Source organism: Lathamus discolor, chromosome 11 (assembly GCF_037157495.1).
Source record: "Lathamus discolor isolate bLatDis1 chromosome 11, bLatDis1.hap1, whole genome shotgun sequence".
Classification (NCBI taxonomy): domain Eukaryota; kingdom Metazoa; phylum Chordata; class Aves; order Psittaciformes; family Psittacidae; genus Lathamus; species Lathamus discolor.
In genome coordinates this window covers 2,061,829-2,083,420 of record NC_088894.1, presented here as the reverse complement: position 1 = coordinate 2,083,420, position 21,592 = coordinate 2,061,829, and the positions used below count along the sequence as shown (strand labels likewise).

General features: G+C 54.2%; 2 protein-coding genes across 2 annotated transcripts; one reads left to right on the top strand and one right to left on the bottom strand.

The window, feature by feature from the left end:
- Nucleotides 1-5,726: 5,726 nt before the first annotated feature.
- PPDPF (pancreatic progenitor cell differentiation and proliferation factor) lies at nucleotides 5,727-8,631 on the top strand. The gene is made up of 5 exons (XM_065691660.1): nucleotides 5,727-5,848; nucleotides 6,875-6,957; nucleotides 7,544-7,621; nucleotides 7,974-8,070; nucleotides 8,271-8,631. Exons 2-5 carry the CDS (start codon nucleotides 6,903-6,905, stop codon nucleotides 8,380-8,382), a joined length of 342 nt encoding a protein of 113 aa, XP_065547732.1. The 5' UTR covers nucleotides 5,727-5,848; nucleotides 6,875-6,902; the 3' UTR covers nucleotides 8,383-8,631.
- Nucleotides 8,632-12,219: 3,588 nt separating this feature from the next.
- On the bottom strand, nucleotides 12,220-20,571 carry LOC136020257 (tyrosine-protein kinase Srms-like). The gene is made up of 8 exons (XM_065691168.1): nucleotides 19,784-20,571; nucleotides 17,387-17,508; nucleotides 16,417-16,583; nucleotides 15,383-15,521; nucleotides 14,628-14,786; nucleotides 13,503-13,684; nucleotides 13,178-13,334; nucleotides 12,220-12,831 (listed from the first exon to the last, which is right to left on the bottom strand). Exons 1-8 carry the CDS (start codon nucleotides 20,137-20,139, stop codon nucleotides 12,638-12,640), a joined length of 1,476 nt encoding a protein of 491 aa, XP_065547240.1. The 5' UTR covers nucleotides 20,140-20,571; the 3' UTR covers nucleotides 12,220-12,637.
- Nucleotides 20,572-21,592: the final 1,021 nt, after the last annotated feature.

Here is a 21,592-nt window from a genome sequence, read left to right as displayed (position 1 = left end):
CCCCCCCGCACTACGGCAATGCGGTACCGGGCGGGGGAGGAGGAGGAGGAGGAGGAGGAGGCGCGCCGGGGGGAGGAGGAGGAGGGAGGGAGCGGGGCGAGGCGGGGAGAGAGACGGAGGATGGGGATGGGAGGGAAGGTGGAGGGATGGGAAGGAGGTGGAAGGATGGGTGATAAAGGGATGAAGATGGAGGGATGGGAGAAATGAATAGGTGGGGGAGAGATGGAAGGGTGGAGGATGGAGGGATGGGAAAAACAGAAGGATGGGAGAAATGGAGGGGTGGAAAATGAAGGGATGGAAAGAAGGTGGAAGGATAGGTGGTAAAGGGATGGGAAGAAGATGGAGGGATGGGAAAAATGGAGGGATGGGTGATAAAGATAGGAAGATGGAGAAGGATGGGAAGGAGGTTGAAGGATGGGAGATAAAGGGATGGAAGAAGATGGAGGGATGGGAAAAAAATGTAGGGATGAGAGAAATTGAGAGGTGGGGAAGAAATGTAGGGGTAGAAGCTGGAGGGATGGGAAGATGAAAGGATGGAAGACAGGTCAGAGCGAGATAGCAGGATGGAAGACAGAGGAATGGGAGGAAGGTGGAAGGATCAAAGATGGAGAGATGACAGAGTTGGAAGAGAAAGGCACGAGAGGGAGATGGAGATGTTGGAGATACAGGGATGGGAGGAACAGAGGGAGATGGAAGGAAGGTCTTTTTGGAAGACAGGAGATATGACGGAAGCGCTGGTCCAGGGGGAGTGGCACAGATGGAGGCCAAGTGGGGCCTGGACCCCCTCTGGCACCCTGAGGGTGAAGGGATAGGGCTGCGGTGGAGGCCCAGGACCACCAAGTACCCAGCCCTTGCTCTGCCCTCCTGGGACCAGTGGTGCAAAAGGGCTGGTTTCCCACACGCACTGTGAGGAAACGGGGGTCCCCACATGGCACTCAGGCCAAACACACCTGCAACACATATATTGGCTGCTCAAGCCTCAAGAGTTATTAAGAACATCTTATTTAATGGGCTTCAAGTCCTTGGAGGACCAGGAAACCATAAGCAATCTCCTTCACTAATACCATGAAACTTTCTTTGCATAAAACCAGGCGACACGTAGTGGTCAGAATATTTATCCCAGTGTCAGCTGCACAATCATAAGGCTAACGCAAAGTCTTCTGCGTCCCAAAATATAGGTCAGGAGAAAGCTAATTCTGCATCAAGCTATGTAATTTTATGGCCCAGACCATCCTTCCAGTGCATACAACAGCTCAACCAGGTACTCTCAGGTGCTCTTATGAAGGGATTTACCTTCATAATCCAAGGGTTAAAAACTTACACATCAAGTAAATGCCACTGACCTCTCAACACTAAAAAGGAGACTTTAGGAAAGATATCTTTTCCTTCCACGCGGCATTCCTTGTGCAACATGAATGCGCCGAGTGCCAGGAAAAATAAACTTCCAAGAGGAAGGCTTTAAGAATTTAAAGGGATTGACCCAGCCTTGTGTTGGGATAGGAGCAGTGGTGTTACCCCAGGTCTGGATGTGCTGGGGCGGGCACCAAGCGTGGTAACACAGAAGGAGGGATGGGTATAGGAGTCCCCTGCTCTTTCTATCCATATTTCAGTGCTTCGCCAAGAAATAATGCCCCATTTTTATACAAGAGCTACAAGCAGCCTGGGAACTGCCCTCAGCAGGGCTGCATTTGCTAATGAAGGCTTCACCCTTAGTGGAGATGGAGTAAATCCCAGATCCCTCCGTGTTTGAGCTATGTGAGCATGTGATGGAGCTCTCCTCTCTGCAGCAAAGGGAATGTGAACTCTCACCCTTTTCCCAGGCAGGGATAAGAGAAACGGGCAGTGCACCATGCTTTACTTGTACAACGAAACACAGCCCGATGGCCCACGGGACTATAAATAGTATGGACACGAGTAGCAGAGCGGGCTGACAGACCTGGCTAATCCTGGCTCTGTTAAGCCACTTTACTCCCAGCCTCCAAGAAGCTTAAAGCCACAGCGGTGCGCCCAGAGAAACGGGTTCCACCAAACACATGTGATCCCTATGGACCATCAGGATCAATTTGCACACCCGAGTGGAACCATCTTTCCTCTTGGAAAACAGTGGGAATCTGTCCTTAAACGTTCAGCTATGTAAAAGAAGAGACCTGAGCAGGCAGCATCTGAAGGCGGCTGAATTTTAGCGCCTCGTCCCCATCCATCTGGCTTCAGATTCAGGTCCCAGCTGAAACGATTCCCATGCATCCTATTTAGGCTTCATTCCCCCATCCCAAAAACCATCACCAAATGGTTTGAGGTCATTTAAGAAAACAGAATCCCCCACCAAAGGGATGGGCAGGATGCACACAGAGCAGGCACCTCATACCCCTTTCACCATCACTTCAACCCCATCCAGCCCCACAGCCCCAGGGTTAGGATCTGATGTTTTAAGGTAAAAATTCCCTTTTCCCAGCCATAATAATAGGGATTGCTATTTTTTCTCCCCAAAGAGGCCCTGCACAGTGAGACTGGGAGTGAGGAATCCGCAGTGCCGGTAATTTGTATGTATCTGGGATATGAACACCCCAGGCTGTCTGCCTGGATTTGCCTTCACACCGGGGGTGTTTCCTCCCGCGAGTAACATGTTCAGCTGAAGCACTCATGGCTTGTCACTATGAAATGCAGCAGGTCTGCTCTGGAGGTGGGGGTTTGGGCAGAGAACACTTCCCAAAGGATGCCTGCACTGATGCTGCTCCCAAAGCCCTGCTCTCAGGAATAGCTGTAAATTGGTATTTTTTCCCCTTCCTTCCCATGCAAAGCAATAGAGATATTTTCCTTGAAAGGAGGAAATGCAGCTCCTCGTGACATAGCCATTGGAAAAGCGGATCAGAGGCATGTGGGGTAGCGGCTGTCCTCTAAGGGGCAGCTTTATGGAAGCGGGGGAATGCTGTTAGGCTGTCAGCTCCTTCCACACCAGCTTTGGAGGCTTTGCAGAGACTTTGCACCCACACCAAGATGCTGAGCATCCTCTCTTCATCCATCACAGTGGTTTGGGTTGGAAGGGACTTCAAAGCTCATCCATGGGCAGGGACCCCTTCCACTGGAGCACCTTGCTCCAAGCCCCTGTGTCCAACCTGGCCTTGAGCACTGCCAGGGATGGGGCAGCCACAGCTTCTCTGGGCACCCTGTGCCAGCACCTCAGCACCCTCACAGGGAAGAGCTTCTGCCTAAGAGCTCATCTCAGTCTCCCCTCGGGCAGGTTAAAGCCATTCCCTTTGGCCTGTCCCTATAGGCTCTTGTCCAAAGTCCTGCTCCAGGGTTCTTGTAACCCCTTTAGGCACTGGAGATGCTCTAAAGTACTCCCTGTAGCCTTCTCCAGGGTGAGCAAGCCCAGCTCTCTCATGAAGCTTTTAATGCCAGCAGGTTTTTCAACTCATTTTCACACTGCAGACCTGAAGAGGAGAGATGAAGGCAGAAATGATGGGAGCAAAAGCCAGGGGAAAGAGGAGGAAGGGAGTATTTTGAGGGCCTGCGCTCAGCACATGCTGCTACCGTTAAATTGGAGCCAGGGGGTTAAAAATAAGCTTTGGAAGGGATAACAAGATGTCCAAGCCCTCCATCCACTTGGCCAGCTAGGGATGGTGTCTGGTGTCACCCCTGATGGGACAGCAGTGTACCTCATGCGCAGCATGCTGCACCCAAGGACCCACCATGGTGCACAGCGCCGGATGTGCCATGGGGGTGCTCCTCCAGAAACCCTTTTTCTACCAAATGGGGTCAAGACAAGGAAACCTCTCTTGTGTAGAATAGACACATCCCTTCCCTAGTGTCTGTAAACCCCTAAACCTCAGCTCTGCCAAGGGAAGCCTTTGGTGCCATGGGTTCAAAGGCAGCCCTGGTACCCACATTCCCCTGAGAGCAAAGCAGGACAGCTTCTCCTTTTAGACAATTTAATAACAGCCAGACATGGGGTGAAATTCCTCTTCCCGTGGTAACTCCGTGGCTTTAATTACTCACCATCCTTTATTAAAATACCACACATGAGCAGAGGACGCTGCTAAGGCTTAGCTGACTTTGGTTTATTCTCCTACCAAGGTGGCACTTGGGTCACTTCGCTGCATATACCCCAGGCAGGCAGGTAAAATATGTTCCTCAAGTGCTGTGCTTAAGGAAAGCTTCCCCTTGCATTTCCAGGACATCCCCTTTTCCTATTTAAACATGAACAGACAAGGGAAGATGCCCAAGTACCTGTGTTGGGTCACAACACAACCATGGGTTTGGCCTCGCAGTTGCTCTTGCTGCGTCCTCTGAGGCTGCAAAGGCACTGGGGAAGGAGGAGGAGATTGTCCTAATGAAGGACCTAGGGTGAACATCTGGGCTATTCTTCATCCATAGGTGGCAGCAGCTGCCTGCACTGGATGGATGCTTCCACATCCCAAACCTAGCCCTGAGCAACACAGGAACAGCCAGGAGAACGCAGCCCAGGAGGAGCAGGAAGGCTGAGCACAGGTTGTGCCTGCTCCTTCCTCTGCAGAGAGAGCTCCTCCACACAGGGGGAATTCAGGAACCCCGTCAGTGGTGCAGGACCAGGCTCTGCAGCACTATGGGGAACTCAAGTGGGGCTGTTGGGCAACTTTCTCACCATGGACCCAATTCCTGAAGCCATTGGGATGCCACATCCCCACATGGAATCCTGTAGCAGCATTACGCCTTGTTGGCTGGGCATCAGAGTGCCCCAGCATCCCCAACATTCACTAACACCCATTTGTGATGTCCTGTGAGGGCTGGTGGAGTCCAGAGGCTGCAGGCTGTTCACCTTTGAAGGCTTCCAGATGTTTTGGACAAGTACATTACCAGAAAAGGTTATTTCCTACAGCACATGCAACCAGCAGGTAACAAAAGCCAGGTGACAGCTGTGATATGGAGCCCAGAGAACTGGATTTAAAACCAAAAGGCAGAAACCAGAAACCCAACAGTAAATTAAGGACAGTTACAGACAACTCAGAGGCCCTAAATAGAGGAAAATCAGAAAGAAAATCTATCCAAATCTTGTCACCTGCTGGCTTTTCAAACTTCCGATTCCTGATCCATACAGATTAAATGTATTTTCCTTTCTTCAACACACACAGGATAAGCTTTGTCTTGGGAAATCAGACACAGCCTTTCCTCACACAGCTGCTCAGTCCTTGCATCACCCTTGTGGTCCTTCTGTAGACCCTTTCCATCCCATCCACATCTTTTCTGTAGAACAGGGACAAAAACTGAACCCAGTATTCCAGGGATGGATGGAGAAGCACTGAGCAGAGAGGGATGAGGATATCCCTATCTCTGCTGGTGATGCCCTTATTGATGTAACCCTGCATCCTGTAGCCTTGCTGCAGGCTTTTGCCCTCTAAAATAAAGTATTTTCTCCCAGATCGCTACAGCCTAGCACCCCTACGAATACATCGGTATTTATTTATTCCCTTTTACTCTAATTTTAAAGGTGGTATCGGGTCGCTACCGCTAGAATCAGCTCTTACCCCAGTACCACGGAGGGTGTCCGTGGCAGGACAGGGGATACCGAGGAGAGACATCCTGCCCTCGGTACCACTAAGCTCGCCCCTCCGGTGCTCGGCGCTACACACACCCTGCCGCGAAAATCCCGTTTCCCGCGGGAAAAGAGCATGCCCGGCCGCGCCCCCACGCTCCGATTGGTGAAGAGCTCCTATGGGGCGTGGCCATAAGCCATATAAGGATCGTTCAGGGGGCGGGGCCTGCAGCGCCGCGGCTCAGGCCGTGCGGTGCGGAGCGGACGGTAGCGCCGCTGCCAAGCGGCCCCCGCGGCCCTAGTGCCCGCCCGCCGGACCCCGCCGCCGCCCCAGCCCAGGTACGCTGCGGTCAGTAGTGTAACCTCCGTGTAGGGGGGAAAACGGGGCGCCCTGAAGCAATTTTGGGGTGGGACGTTTGGGAGGGATCAACTGCAAGGATGTACCGAGTCAGTGTGGGGTGAAATTTATGGGAGATGGCTCCGTGCCTCAGTTTCCCCACTAAGGATCGCTGTATTAATGGGGACGCGGGTGCGTGGAAATGATTCTATAGTAGGATACCTAACAAGTGGGTGCATCATTAGAGCAGGGGAAAGCCTTACCAAGAGCTGGGGAGGAGCTGACGTTGGTGAGGGTGCTGGGTGCCCCCCGCATCCGGATCACAGCCCATGTCGGTGCTTCCGGGTGGCGATGGGGCTCCGTGTCCTCCTACAGGTCCAGGACTTCTGCTGGCAGATGCTCCCTTTGGCTGGCTGAGCCTTCTTGGAACTTGTTTGGAGAGGAATGAACCAGATCATGGGGCATGGGAAGGGTCAGCATCTTGGCAGGAGGGTGCTTTGTGCCAGGAGGGGGAAAGCACTTCCCCAGCTCGGAACTGGGCCAGGGAGAGAATGTTTTTTCCCGTGCTGGAGGAGGCCTGCGTTGTGCTTGGTGGTGCAGGACAGGCGGGTTTGCCCCGGTTCGGGGTGGTGAGGTGCTGCTGGGGACAGGCTGGGGCTGGAATCCCTCACATGAGAACCCTCACGATGTGCCCCGAGCTAAACACTCCCTTGCTCCTTACGCAATCCCGGCCTGAGGTTTCGTAACTCCCAACTGTTGATCCAAGGAAGAGAACTGGATTTCTGCGAGGAAATCAAACACCCGGCAGGGAAGGGGTTGGGGATGGTGCTGTGCAAACCTGCCAAGCCCCTGCTCTGTGCGAAGGGAAGTATTTTGGCTTTGCACGTAGCTCTTGGCCAGAGCTCTAGGGCTGTGGATAGCACTGTGAGTGCTACCCTTCATCCCCAGTGCAGTGCCGCTGTGAGCGTCCCAAGAAGTCATACTGGTACCATTTAAACTTTCCAGTAATGGTTGCCCCTTGGTTTTAGATCTGCACAAGATCCAAGATCCGGGACCATGGCATCCATCCCATCGAGCGGCTCGCTCATGGCCACACACAACTACTACAGAAGTAAGGATGGGTGCAGGGGTGGGCTGGGTGCTCGGGCAAGCTCAGGGTGATGTGGCTCCAGCAGGGATGAAGCCTTCAGATGATGCCCATAAGCGCTCCTTGCTGAGGAAGGGCGGCACCAGAAGCCACCCCCCTGTACTGGAACCCTCCTCTGGGGCTCGTGCCCCATCGTACCAGCTATAGAGATGGGGCTTGCAGTCTCCTTCCCTTATCATTAAGGTTGTAGGTGAGGGGAGGTGATGGCTTCAAATGTGTATGGAAATGGCTTATAGGAATGAGCTGCAAAAACAGCCTGGGCAATGGCACCTCTCCAGGGGAGAGACTTTCTGGTTTAATGGATTGCCTAAACCAGAGGGCATTAAAGTATTCCCCTTGAGCTGAAAGTAGTAACAGGATTCATGGAAGCACAGAATACAGGGTTGGAAGGGACCTCAAGGATCAAGGCTTGTAGCAGTTGGACTAAAGCTGCACGAGTACTGGATCGAGGTGGTGATGAGACAGGAATGGCCACACCGAGGCTGTGCTTTGCTTCTCATGTCAAGGCTGAGGGTCGGTGCTGGCTCTGATGGCTGTGATTGCTCCACAGGGCGCCTGAGCTCCACATCCAGCAACAGCTCCTGCGGCAGCTCCGAGTACTCAGGGGAGGTCATCCCCCACCCCCCGGGTGAGTGCCACCGTCCCAGCCCCATGCAAACCCCACTGAGCCTCTCCTATGAGATGATAGAATCCCAGGATGGTTTAGGTTGAAGGGACCTTGAAGCTCCATCAGGTTAAAGCCATTCGCCCTCGTCCTGTCCCTACAGGTCCTTGTCCAAAGCCCCTCTCCAGGTTTCTTATAGCCCCTTCAGGCACTGGAGCTGCTCTGAGGTCTCCCTGGAGCATCCTCAGAGCATCTCTATGGGCTTCTCTGGACTCACTCCAACAGCTCCACATCCTTCAGCAGGAAGCCTCAGGATGACACTGGGGTAGGTGGTGGAGCTGCCCTGACCTCGACTTTCTCTTGCACTGTCCTCTAGGTTTGCCCAAATCTGATCCAGGTCACTGGTGGGCCAGCTTCTTCTTTGGGAAGGTGACTCACCCAGCCATGACAACTGTGTCGGAGTCCCCGGAGAGGTGGGTGCTTTCCTAGGATGGAATAACATGGGAGAACAATGCAGCAACCCAGGGTACCTGGGAACATCCCTAAGGTGCATCCTGACCCAATGGGTGCTTTTTTCGTGCCCAGAGCACCTATTCCTTTGCTGCACAAACAAACACAGAGCACCAGCACAACACCTTGGCATTACCCTGACCCTCTCTGTGCTCTCTTACAGCCTGGGAGCACTGCAGGTGACTACAGGACCGGTGGCTTGTGGCCTGGAGCCAGCCTCAGGAGGGGGACGGAGGCGCCACATGAGTGAGCCCAGCTCCGGGCCCTTGGCGTGAGCGGGTCGGTGCTGGGTGCTGCTCCCACCCCGGCGGGCACATCCCCTTTCCCCCCATAGAATAGGGTGGCTTCTGCAAGGCAAAGGTGCTGCTTTGTGATGGTAAAACGCAACAACCCCCTGAAGATTCCCACACCAGCCTTTCTACTCCTCAACGTAACGATGCCCTTTCCCACACAGATGTGGTGACTTGTTTGACTTACCTTGCACTCACACAATGGCAACTAATAAACTTGAGCAGCCTTTGAAACCAGTGTGGGCTGTTCTTCACCCAGGGTGGGAGAGCAGAGCGATGCTGTTGATGCTGGTGGGGTTGGACCCGCAGCGGCAGGGTCTGGTAATGGCAGTGGTGCCAGTGTGATGCGCTGATGCGTGCGTGTTGGCATGTGAGCAAGCTCCGGCTGGCCTGTGGTGATGCTGTGGATGCCTCCCTCACCCTCGCCTCCTTACTTGGCTGCACAGCCCGTCCCTGCTGGCACTGCTCTTGTTTAGCTCCTCAAGCACATTGCAGCCCTGCTCCAATGCCTTGTGGGGTGGGAATGAGTGTCTGGGACTGAGCTGGGTCTGGTCAGGGCTGTGGGAAGGATTTGGGTGCGGAATAACAAGGGAAGGAGATTGCAAGACCCATCTCCAGCTGATACAATGGGGCAGGGTCTGCCAAAGGAGCCCCCAGTAATGAGGGGAGAGCTAAGGCTTGTTTCATGGGTCTGATGTGAGTCTGGAGCTCATGGTGTGGATGGCAGTGCCAGAGCCCAGCAGGGCAATGTCCTACAATGCCCTCAGTGGTGTTTTGGTTGATTTTTGCCTGGTATTAGTCAGCTTGCCTGTTTGACCCTGCTGTGATTAGCCTGATAGCTGGGGAGGGCTGCTTGATAAAGCACAGGGAAAACAAGAGCCTGCAGATTCCTGCCTGGAAGGGGGCAAGGTCCCAAATTCCTGCCTGAGGCAAACAAAATCCTGGCAGGGGCTGATTTAAAGGTGCCAGATCTCCTGCTCTGGTCTGCTTTCAGCCCCAGCCTGAGATACGGAATGGTGACTGCGTGCATTGGTGCTGCAGCCCTGATGGCAGCCAGGGGTTACAGACTGAGAGAGCTGGGCTGGGTCAGCCTGGAGAAGAGAAGGCTCCTGAAGGGGAGACCTGAGAGCAGCTCCAGTGCCTGAAGGGGCTGCAGGGAACCTGGAGAGGGGCTTGGGACAAGGGCCTGTAGGAACAGGCCAAGGGGAATGGCTTGAACCTGCCAGAGGGGAGACTGAGCTGAGCTCTTAGGCAGAAGCTCTTCCCTGTGAGGGTGCTGAGGCGCTGGCACAGGGTGCCCAGAGAAGCTGTGGCTGCCCCATCCCTGGCAGTGCTCAAGGCCAGGCTGGACACAGGGGCTTGGAGCAAGCTGCTCCAGTGGAAGGGGTCCCTGCCCGGGGCAGGGGTTGGAGCTGGAGGAACTTTAAGGTCCCTTCCAACCCAAACCAGGCTGGGATTCCACTATCTCCGAGTGATGACTTTGACTTTGTACCTGTGTGGGCCGGGGCAAAGGGCAAGGCTGTGCTCAGGCAGCTGCAGGAAACGTGGCTGCTCCACTTTTCACCCGTGCTGCAGAGGCATCCAGGGTCACGTCCAGCATCGCTCCTTGCTTCTGGTAAGGAAAAGTGTTGTGCTAGCTTTGTCCTGAGCTCTGTGGCTCCAGGTTGCGGTCCTTGTCCTCTGTGTCCCTCCTGTCCTTAGGAGTGGCTAGGGCAGTGCTGGGACCTCTGCTCCTACTCTCTGTTTGCATCCAAAGGGAATGGCTCTGTGGGGGTCCCCAGGACCAGCAGTCTTGGACACATTGGTTGGATCCGGTGGTGGTGGGTGCTGGTGTACACATGTTCCTATATTGCAGGAAGCACATGGCAGCCTTTAAAATGTCACAAAACACGTGAAAATCAAGCAACCCCCCCACTTTCTGAGTAAGACAAGAGGAGGCATTGGCTGTACCAGCAAACACCTTGTCCATGTCCCAAAGCCCTAGGATCCCTCAGGGAAGCGGTTGGGTCTCATCCGCTGCTGATTCCCAGCAGCAGCCCCAGGTTTTAGAGAGACAAATGTATTCCCTGCAAGCCTTCAGCCTCCTGGCCTGCAGACTGAAGTGTGGGCACGCAAAGGTAAAGTCAATAGTGCTCTATTTGCTTGTTGGCCTCGTGATCAGAGGCAAACTGCCCTCAGGCACCCCCGGGGGAGGCTGTGGCAGGGCAAAGGCACTAATCCTGCATCCCTGGTTTTCCTGGAGGACCTGCTCTGGCTCTTGCTGTGATGCCACCAGCTTTATGCACCATACCCCTCCCTAAGCATCCCCTCTTTCCATCAGCCTTGCTGTTGGAGGGGCAAGCACCCGCCTCCCATAGCACCAACCGACAGGGACAGACTTCCCCCTCTCTGCTCCAGGAGATCCCGTGTTTTCCCTGTTGAGTAACTCACATATTTGGATTCAAGCAGCCGGTGCATTCTACTCGCTTTCGGCCCCTCGCAGCAGCCCTGGTGCCCCCCCACTGCCTCCTCCAAGGAATATTCCCTTTCATTGCCTGTTTTTTGCTGCTTGGGGCCACCCCCCCCCCCCCAGCATTTTGCTTCCCCCTCACCCTTTCAAAGGCCAATGTGGGCCCTTATAAATAGAAACAAACTCTGCAGCACAAATGCATCGCATTAGCCTGGCACTGATTTCAAATGCCAGCCTGAAACCAGAGCAGGCGAATGCCTCTACCAACAGCATTTGCAGCGCCCGTTCCAGAGGGGTTTGGAAGGAACTGGGGCTCTGCCTTGGTGGGATGAATTTCCCCCTAGCAGCTCCGATTTGGGGGGAAGCTGCAGTGTCCTGCCCAGGCTGGGATCCTGGGAGAAGATGAGAAAATCTGGGCACCCACCCCAAATCCATCGACTTTCAGTAAGCAACTTATGACTTAGAGGAATGCCAGAGCCCAGCAGGCCGTGCTGGAGGGCAAACCCAAGCAGCACATCAGCTTTTAATGCAGTGGACGAGGAAGGAAACACTGCTGTGGGCAGCACCATGTCCCCATATCCCCTCTCCACACCACCCATCATGGTATTGCTACAGCAGAGCGAGATGCTTTGGGATCTCATGTCTGATGGGGCCAGTGGAGCTTCTGAGGGGCCCCATCCGTGGACCACCTCATCCCCCCACACTCCCCCTTCGCCTCCTGCTTAATTTTTAGCTCCATCTGCTGGCAGCCAGACCTGCAAGTTTAATGTCTTTATGGCTGCAGCAAGCGTGTCCTTGCCCATCACCTTCTGGACATGCCTTCGGTCTTCAGGCCAAAGGGGCTTGTTAGTAGGAAATCAGCATCCAAGCTGTGCCTGGCTGCCTTTCACCCTCAGCACATCGTGTTCCCTGCCACTGGAGCATCACTTGGCTTTGTGCTGTAAGACTGGTAAAGAGCAAAACATGGTGAAGCAATGGTTCATAGAATCATAGGTGTTGGAAGGGCCCCTAAAGCTCATCCAGTTCCAGCCCCTGCTACGGGCAGGGACCCCTTCCACTGGAGCAGCTTGCTCCAAGCCCCTGTGTCCAACCTGGCCTTGAGCACTGCCAGGGATGGGGCAGCCACAGCTTCTCTGGGCACCCTGTGCCAGCGCCTCAGCACCCTCCCAGGGAAGAGCTTCTGCCTAAGAGCTCAGCTCAGTCTCCCCTCGGGCAGGTTCAAGCCATTCCCCTTGGCCTGTCCCTTGTTCACACACACACAGAGGATTAATGCACTCAAGGATGAGCTAAAGGGACTCTGGTTCTATCTGTGGCTGCAGAAGTGGGACTGGTGGCAAACCACCGCTTTGCGGGCAGGGAGAGGAGCAGCATGGTGAGGGCAGAGCATCCAGCAACGGATGATGCACACACATTTATTGATGAACACACCAGACACACTACATGAAGCAGAGCCACAACTGAACACAAACTGCAAACCTTCACGTTGGCACGGGGAGCAGCAGGGACCTCCCACCCTACTGCCTGAATGACCATGTAAACTCTGGGTGATGCCTTCACTACCTGGCTTTTTCCAGGCTGCTACACAGCCAAGCACTAGCAATGGGTTCTCCACCTCTCATTGCCTTTCCCCTTGGCCACCTCCCTGCATCCTGACCGAGAGGGACCACGGTTCTGGAGGTGGAACATGCTTTCCTTGGAGCCCTGTTTGAGGGCAAACCAGAAGGAAGGAGCTTCTTGGCAAGAGCTGGCCTGGAGGAGCTTTGTGCAGGAAGGATGGTGGGAAAGGGTCCCTCAGGAGAGGGAGCTGAGCAGCCGTCTGTAGATGAAGCCCAGCTTCTCCCGCAGGGCCAGGAAGGTGGGACGCTCCTCCGTGTTGCCGCTCCAGCATTCCAGCATGATGCTGTAGATCTCGGGAGGGCAGGAGCTGGGCCGGGGCAGGCGGTAGCCCCTGGTGATTTGCCGCACGGTTTCTTGGTTTGTCATCCCTGCAAGGAAAAGGAGAAGATGCCCCTGAATCTGATGTCCCCAAAGGATGCTCTGAAGGTACAGCTACAGTGGGCCAAGGTGTCAGCTTGTGCTGCTGTGGCGTGCTCTCTGCCATGAGGCTGATAGAGGAGAGGCTATGGGAGATCATCCAGCCCATGCCTCCTTCCTGCAAGCACTGGAAATCCATCTTAGCAATCCCCAAAGTGGACGAGAAGTTGCTTATGCTCTAGGAGCTGCTTCCACATCCCTTGTGGAAAGGACAATAGAACAACTCATGACATGTTGGCTTTTAGGGACCATGGGCGAGCTGCCCAGCATGTGGATGGAGTGGCACTGGAACCCTACCTTCATATGGAATCTGTCCATACGTGAAGACTTCATAGAGCAGAATCCCATAGGACCAGACATCGGATTTGAGGGAGTAGGTGCGGTAGTTGGCTGCCTCCGGGGCTGTCCATTTCACCGGGATCTTAGTGCTGCTGCTGGTGGAATAAATGTCATCCTGAAATGCAGGCAGAGATGGGTCATGAGGGATGGTGCAATGAACACAGCCTCTGCTTTCGCAGCTTTGAACGGGGACAGGCGATGGTGGCGGAACGGGATGCCCCATGGATGGGGCAGCTTGGTGGCCTGTGGTGACAGGAGGGAGCACAGCATCCCACCGACTGACCTTGAGGAGCCGGGCAAGTCCAAAATCAGCAATCTTGCAGGTGAGCTCCTCTCCCACCAGGATGTTTCTGGCTGCCAGATCCCGGTGGACAATGTGCTTCTCCTCCAGGTACCTCATCCCATCCGCCACTTGGCAGGCGATGTTGAGCAGGTGGGAGGTGCCCAGGGACTTCCCTTCAGGACCTGTTAACAGAGATGAACCCAGCGTTGGGGGCAATGAAGCAATATCTATTTTGGGTGTTCTGGTTTGGAAGGAGACCTGGTCCCATGTCACCATCCCATGTAAAACCTCGACCTGGAGGTCGTACCTAAACATCATGGTGGTCCAGCATGGGAAGTTCAGCACAGCCATGTGCTCCTAAGGAATGGGACTGAGGTGAGCTCTGAAGAGCACCTTGTGCTGCAATGATGATGCAGATGTCCATGGCTTGTTCACAGCTAAAGGTGACCTTCTGCCATGCAAATCCCCAACCAAGCTTTTCAACTTGTCCTACCTGTGAGCCCCAGTTCCTCCAGCACCAGATGCTGCTGGAGCTCCAACCAAAAACAAGGTCAGTGTGGAGGAGGAGGAGGGTACCAGTAGAAAAACAGGTCTTGGTGGGAAGCGGTCTGTCTTGTTTCCCTTCAAAACTGATTACTGGGTCAGGAAAAGAAAGGCCAAGCAAAATAAACTGATGCCTGAGTGGACCATGGCCTGGTACTAGCTCTGCATAATGAACACAACCATGATGCCAGCTCAGGTTTGGCCATTTCAGTCATAACAAAGGCAAGAGTTGCCCATGCACAGCAGAGGGGTCTCTGTGCACTGGTGGGAGATGGCAGATCATGGGTGGATGGAGAAGGAGGGATGAAGGTCCCTATCAACATGCTTGGGTCCCAAGGGACTGATACAGACCCAGCCCACACAGACACCAAAAGGATCACATCAGACTGGATCTTTGGGTGTTAAAGTCACCCAACACCATCTCCACCAGGCACCCATGGGTTGCTCTGCCTTACGAACAGGACTGAAACCAGGCTTGCTCTTAGGCTCACCCTTGGGTTTGTAGGGCTAATCTGGGACATGGAAAGCATCCACACAGCAGCACTGCCCCAAGACCCTGCTCCCTATGGTGTGGGTACTCACTGTTGAGGTAGGTGTGGAGGTTGCCTTTCCGCATGAGCTCAGTGATGATGTACACGGGCTCATCCAGCGAGCACACAGCGTGCAGCTGGATCAGCTTCTCATGCCGCAGGCGCTTCAGGTTCTGGATCTCCTTAGTGAAGTCTTCTGCCTTCATGTCAGCTGGGGGAGAAAGCCAGTATGACTGTTGTGAGCTGCTTTCTCATGTGGATGTTAGGAGCTCTGCATGTCCAGCTATGAGCTATGAGACCTTTTTCCTCCTTATAGCCCACCACTGCTTTCAAAGTTGATATCTGCACATCCTGTGTCTCAGATCCAACACCCAAGAGATGTTTTCCCATCAGGATCCCATTTTCAGGATCACTGTCCCATCAGGACTTGACTTAGCACAAACCATTTGATTTGGTTTGACTTGATATGACTTATCACAAACCCACTGGATTAAGCCATTTTATAAACAGTCATAGAATCCCAGACTGGTTTGGGTTGGAAGGGACCTTAAAGCTCATCCAGTTCCAACCCCCTGCCATGGGCAGGGACACCTTCCACTGGAGCAGGTTGCTCAAAGCTCCATCCAACCTGGTATCCAAGGTGTAGCCCAAGCTTAGGTGGGTCCAGTGGCTACTTGCCAGGTCCTACCACAGTTCACTTGGTAAGACAAGACACAGGGACCAAGAAGACTGGGAAACGAAAGGAGTGACCAATGGGTCAGTGAACAAGAGCCCCGTTTGGCCACTATTGACATCTCCTCCACCTACCTTTAATGATCTTGATGGCCACCGGCACCGTGTTCCTCCACAGCCCTTCCCACACCTCTCCGAAGTATCCCTCTCCCAGCTTCCTCCGCAGGGTGAACTCCCAGCGTGGGCGCTCCCAGCCATCCCTTTCAGGGGGGGTCTGCAAACATGGACATCGGGTGCTCGGACCAACCAGCACCAGGACCTGCTGGTGGAGCCTGCACCGGCTTCTGGTGCCCACGGTGGCATTGAGGAGAGAGCAGGACATGGTGCTCCATCACCCGCATTGCACTGGGGCTGCCTTTCCCTCTCTTAAATGTTCACTGGGTGCACAAAGCATGTGGGGCACCCTCTGCATTAGCTCTGCTCTCAGCCAAAGTCTGCAAGGGAGGAGATCTTCAGAGCCTACATGAAACATCAGCAATTCAAGTCATAATTCACTCCTCATTAGACCTCAAATATGGCTTTTCTCCACTTCCACCAATAAATAATAATGAGTAAATGAATATTACTGCACGTTATGGCTGATTTAGACTCCAGCTCATTAAGCATTTCTTTTATCTTATACCTTTCCATTTCCCTCTCACATTATTCATGTGTTTAACTGTTATTTCCAAGTCCTAATCGGTGGATGGAGCTCTAATCAGGAAATGAGTCAGCAATTTGGGATTAAGACTCTCATCGGACTTATGAGTGCCATGTTAATTGACATGAAAGCTATATAAAAGCAATGTGGTCTTATTATAGTCTAGGAAAAAGGATTGGAAGTGCGGGTATGTCCAGATCCAGTATTGAAGGGATTTGTAACGATGTGGTTTCTAGTCTTTGAGATGGAGAAGATGCCTGTTGGCTGGTCAGAAACACCTATAAATGCCATGCCTGGGTTTAACATGGCTGATAAAAGGTGAAGCTGGCAGGTATACTAAGGGTATAGTTTAAATTTGGCTTCATAAAGCTCAAATCCCAAAAGGATAGGCTGATTATATCTATTTTTCCCTAATGTCCCCTATTTCCAACCCGGGGACCTTGGCCGAGCTTGCCATTGGCGTACGCACCGCGGGGCTGCAGGGCTGCAGCAAGGGGCTCTGGATGACTTTCCAGTGCTCCGTGTAGAAGGCGAGGAGCTCCTCCATGTCCGGGAAGGGATGTCCCTTCTGGATGTAGAGGCTGCCCCCCGGGCTCTTGCAGATTCGGAAGTGGCTGACCTTCGTGTGGTTGCGCACTGCAGGGAAGCCCAGGAAGGGGAAAATCATCTCGTGCCATCCTCAGTCCATTCCCAGCTCCCGGCTGACCCTCACCCTCTCTCCTTTCCAGGCACCTACTCTATTAATTCACCCTAAAGCAACACAACTTACCCTTGGTGTGTTACCTCCCACTCCACACCATCCCGTTTGCTCCCAGCTCCTGGCTCAGGAGATTCCTGTCCATAGGCGAGCAGGGCTTGTTTGTCCCAAAGAGATGATGCTTTGTTAATGGAGCTAATCCCCCATACAAGGACCCTTTACTGCTGCTTGGGGTGGACCTCCACAGCCCTGGGGACCGATGCGTGGATGTGGGGTTCACGGTGAATATTGACATGGATCAAACCAGACTGCAACAGCACTGCCTGGTCTGAGCCCCCTGAATTCAGACATGCGCGTGGGAGCAGCCCAGCCCCTGGTGTTCTGCAGTCACAGCATGTTTTCAGACAACTCTCAGCTGACAAAAGCGGCTGGAATGAAATCCTGGGAGTTGGTGCCACGAAACCATCATTAAGCCGCTGTGATTTGTTTACGGCTTTCCTACCCTCGACGGGAGCAATGGACTTTCCTTTGCCGCAGCAATTCAGCAATCCATACCTGCATCCCTTAGCTTTCCCCACGCTTTTAACAAGCTGTCAAGTCACTTTAACAAGACGCTGTAAAGTGCTTTGAGCATATTTCCTTGTTTTTCACCCCACGCTGACCAAGCCAGGAGCTGCCCTAAGGAACGGCTGCTTCCTTTTTCCCTGTGCTAATTTGCTCTGGATAATTGCCATTAAATTACCTGAGAGAGAGTATTCGCCCTTGCTGCTCTCGCTGTCCCGGACGAGGAAGGAGCCGTGCTGGTTGGGAGGTGAAAGGAGGAGCTGCTCCGCTTCGTTTCGGCTGATCTTGCTGAAGTACCAGCTAAGGGGAAGAGTACGGGGGTTAGCGTGGGGCAAGGAGATAGTGCATGAACAGGGCTGCATCCACACTAAGGGCTCCAGCATCCTCTGAGCCAGGGATGGGAGGGAGCAGCTCCCTACCACCATTCACTCGGGCCTGCTTGGTTGGAATAGGTTTAGTAGGTCCTTGTTGCATTTTATCGCATCTTGTTACCTGTTATTGATTTCCTCCTCCAGCTGTGTCTGCTCACCGCTGTATGGAGCTGGCCAGGTCTTAGCTGCATCCCAAAACCAGTGCTGACATCCCAAAACCTGGGCTGACAGCCTGCGCGTAATGGAAACACCAACCACCAACTGCTGCATAGAGGATGCTCCAGTGGGGTTGCACCCATGTGTCCTGCCACAAGAGCAACGGCTACGCTTTGTCCTTCTTGACCTGCAGCTCCTGGACACAACCAGCTCCCGGAGCCCAGGGGCAATGAAAACATCCCTGGGAGTTGCCCTTTGCTGCTCCAGATGTGGCAGCGCTGGTGGGGATCTCAGCAGCACCAAGCCAGGAGAGAGGACCCAGCCAAGACTCTCTCCTGTGCCTCATCAGCTCTGAGATTTGTCACTGAATCTCCAGTATGAAAAGGCAGGATGGGTCCTGACTCAACAGGATTCATAGGAACACTGGGAAGAAGCTGCCTTATAGAATCCCAGCCTGGTTTGTGTTGGAAGGGACCCTAAAGCTCCTCCAGCTCCAGCCCCTGCCCCGGGCAGGGACCCCTTCCACTGGAGCAGCTTGCTCCAAGCCCCTGTGTCCAACCTGGCCTTGAGCACTGCCAGGGATGGGGCAGCCACAGCTTCTCTGGGCACCCTGTGCCAGGGCCTCAGCACCCTCACAAGGAAGAGCTTCTGCCTAAGAGCTCAGCTCAGCCTCCCCTCGGGCAGGTTCAAGCCATTCCCCTTGGCCTGTCCCTTCATCCAGCCTAGCACAGCCAGGACACAAGCAGCTGAGGGTTTCATCATTAGCTGGGATCACCAGCGTCTGAGAAGCCGAGCAGCAAATTATACGTGATGGGGTTAGAGCAGCTGAGCAAATTAACACCCAGCTCCGACCTGCGGCTCCGCGCAGTCTGTGCGCTCCCGGCTCCCTGCGGCTGCAGAGCCGAACGTTTGCTGCCCTCCTGCGCCACGGCATTGCCCTTGACCTGTCCTCGGGATGGGGCTGGGTTATGCACAGACCTGTGTGCACGCACAGGCACACACACACTCAGCGATAGCCTGCCCAATTGCTCTGTGCAATGGGATGAAAACAGCGAGCTAACTCCACGGTCCTCACTGTTGTGATCCCAGCATAGTCCAAACCAGACTGGATCTGCCTTGCCCCAAAGCACATGCAAGGAGGGAGGGAGGGAGGGTATCTCCCATCCCACTGGCTGCAGTCACTGACCCTGCACATCAGGGCCCCTTCCCAGGCTCCCCCTATTCCTTTCCTTCACCCCTGCTCCTGCGGAGCACAGGGCGAGCACCGGGATGGTTCTGCAGGGTGATTACACCCGCCCCATCCCATCACTTGCATGACTCAGGGCCTGAAGCACAGGGAGCAGCCGTGTCTTGAGGCGCTTTCTCTAGCGTGTCAGGACCAGGCTGCCTTATGCAACGATGAGCCTGGGCTTTCCCCAGCGGAGGGCGGGCTGACACGTCAACCCGAGCTCCGTGTCCCATGGGAGAGGCACCAACAGGGGAACCCCCGGCCCTGGATAAGCTGGAGCCGGGCAGCAGCACCACCATGGCTCGATCCTACAGAGCTTCCCAGCAGGTCTCAACCCAAACTGCTTCTCCCTGCACTCCTAGGCCCTTTACAGCTGGCAGGGCTCAGGTACAAGCTTCTCTTCTTCCCCTTTAATGCACAGCAAGAGGGAAAGGAGTCATGGCAAGCAGGGGCCCATGTATTCAGCACTACAGCTGCGCCCGTGCACAGCATCAGACTGCATCCCAGCACAGAGCTACCCCATCCTATGCTACGGTGATACATCCAGGAATGGGTATCAGCATCTCTGTCCCTTGGTGCACCCGCAGCCCTTGCTTGCTGTGCTGAATACCTCCACCCCACTGCTGTGAGCTGCAGGAGCAGAGATGCCCAGGGGAGAGCAGATCCCCACTCAGCCCCACCACCACTGATGGCAAGAGCCAGGGACAAGGAGCTCATGCTCCTCCTGTCACAGAGGATGAGCACAACATTCCCTGGACACTAACACGCTACCATGGTCCAGCCTCCATCCCCCTGCAGTTCCAGAGCATCGGATACTTACGGTCGATGTGCAGAGGTGCCCTGGCTGAGGTTGGCCACGTAGGCAGCAGGGACATAGCCCATGGCCGGTTCCCCCAGCAGCCGCCGGGCAAACACATACTCTCCTTCTTCTCTGAGGACACGCAGTTTGTCCCCTGCGCTTACACTCAGTTCCTCCTCACTCCGGGCTGTGAAAGCGTATAAAGCGATGAAAAGAGAGGACTTGGGGATGAAGGGAATGGAATTCGCCTCCGAGTGCAGTGAAACGGAATCGGAACCGAGATACCCCAACGAGCAGCTCTCCGACACGGAGCGGGGACGGAGCTTGTTCCAGAAGGATGTCAGGAAGGTCAAACGCTTCCGGACAAACTGCTCCATCCCTGGAGGATGCGGTGGATGCGGTGCTCTACGCCACCGCGCTTCCCGAGGCCGTTGGAAGGGGCGATCCCGGGCTCATGCTGCCGGCCGGGCAGCTCATGCCGCCATCCCGCGTCCCTGGCGCGTGTCTGGGCGCTTGCCGGCACTTCCCAGAGAACTTCCTATTCCTGAAAGTGAAACTGGTTGTTCTGGTGGGACGAGTCTGCAGGCGGGAGGCCCATGCTCAGACCCACGGGCACATCTGGGAGCCGGGCACAGCTGGAGCCGCACTCGCTGCGCTCCAAGAAGGAGCAAGAAGGCTTTTGCTTGCTCTTTAATTACTGCTGCGAAGCTCTCCTGCTTGTTACCGCAGCGCTGGTAAACACAGCTTTCTGCTCTTCAAGCAGCTCTTGTGACAAGTGGCTGACTCCAGTTAATAGTCTTGATCTCACTTGTGTGGGAGGGTTTGGGTTGGTTTTATTTTCCATAGGAAAATAACTGCATCCACAAGTGTGCGAGAGTTCAAACGGAAGTGGGGGAATAACCTTAGAAAAGAGGTGGTTTGGATCCTTGTTGGGTGGATCGTGTGGGGGTTGTAACATAATCCTTTTCCTTTTTGGTCTGCAGCGACCTCCCAGTGTTACCCTGCTAAAGCATTTACCTTCTCCCATTAATTCCCCATTGCAAGAACCCGCTTCCCAGATCCAGCAGGATCTGGTGCTTGCTCAGCCTCCAGCAAAGATGTGCCCCTCTCAGCATTAGGAGGTCCTTGTCTGATCAGTCTAAGGATGGAGATTTCCACCTTGCACATGCACTTTAAGCCACCTGAAGATGCTGCTCTGGTGAGAAATCCCAGCTCCAGCCCCCCCAGCCCCTGCCTGGGTTTTGTCATTTAACTGTTCTATCTAATTAGAGGGAGTTCTGTGCCTGGCAACCCTGTTCCTGGCCTTGAGCCCACTGTTTCCATCCTCCTCTGGTTATAACTGGTCTGGGTGGCTCGTTTTGGGTGTGCAGTTGGGTTTTCAAAGAGGCTGCTTAAAAAGAAAGATAATGGAAAAATCAATGGTAAAGATCTAAGCTGCAGATTGAAGAACAAACCTGGACCCATCCCTGGGTCAGCAGCTTGATGTGCCCCACTATGCCCAAACCTGCAAAAGCTGGATTTCAATGTGGTTTGGGATCAGCTCTTTCTTTCCTCTCTCCCAGGCAGAGGGCAGGAGCACACAGTGCTCCGTGAGCATGCCCCACACGTTGCTGAACAGACGGGAGCTAGGGAAAAAGGGAATCTTCGATAAAGCATCTACTCCTTACTTACCAAATCACACCTGAATTATCCATAGGATAATTCCACCAAGGTCTTCCCCCACCTGGTGAGGAATGTCCTGCAATGTCTCTGGGTGTTTTTCCAACTTCGGCATGGGGAGGGGAACAGAGGATGGAGCACAGAAGGGTTTTACAACACATAGAATCATAG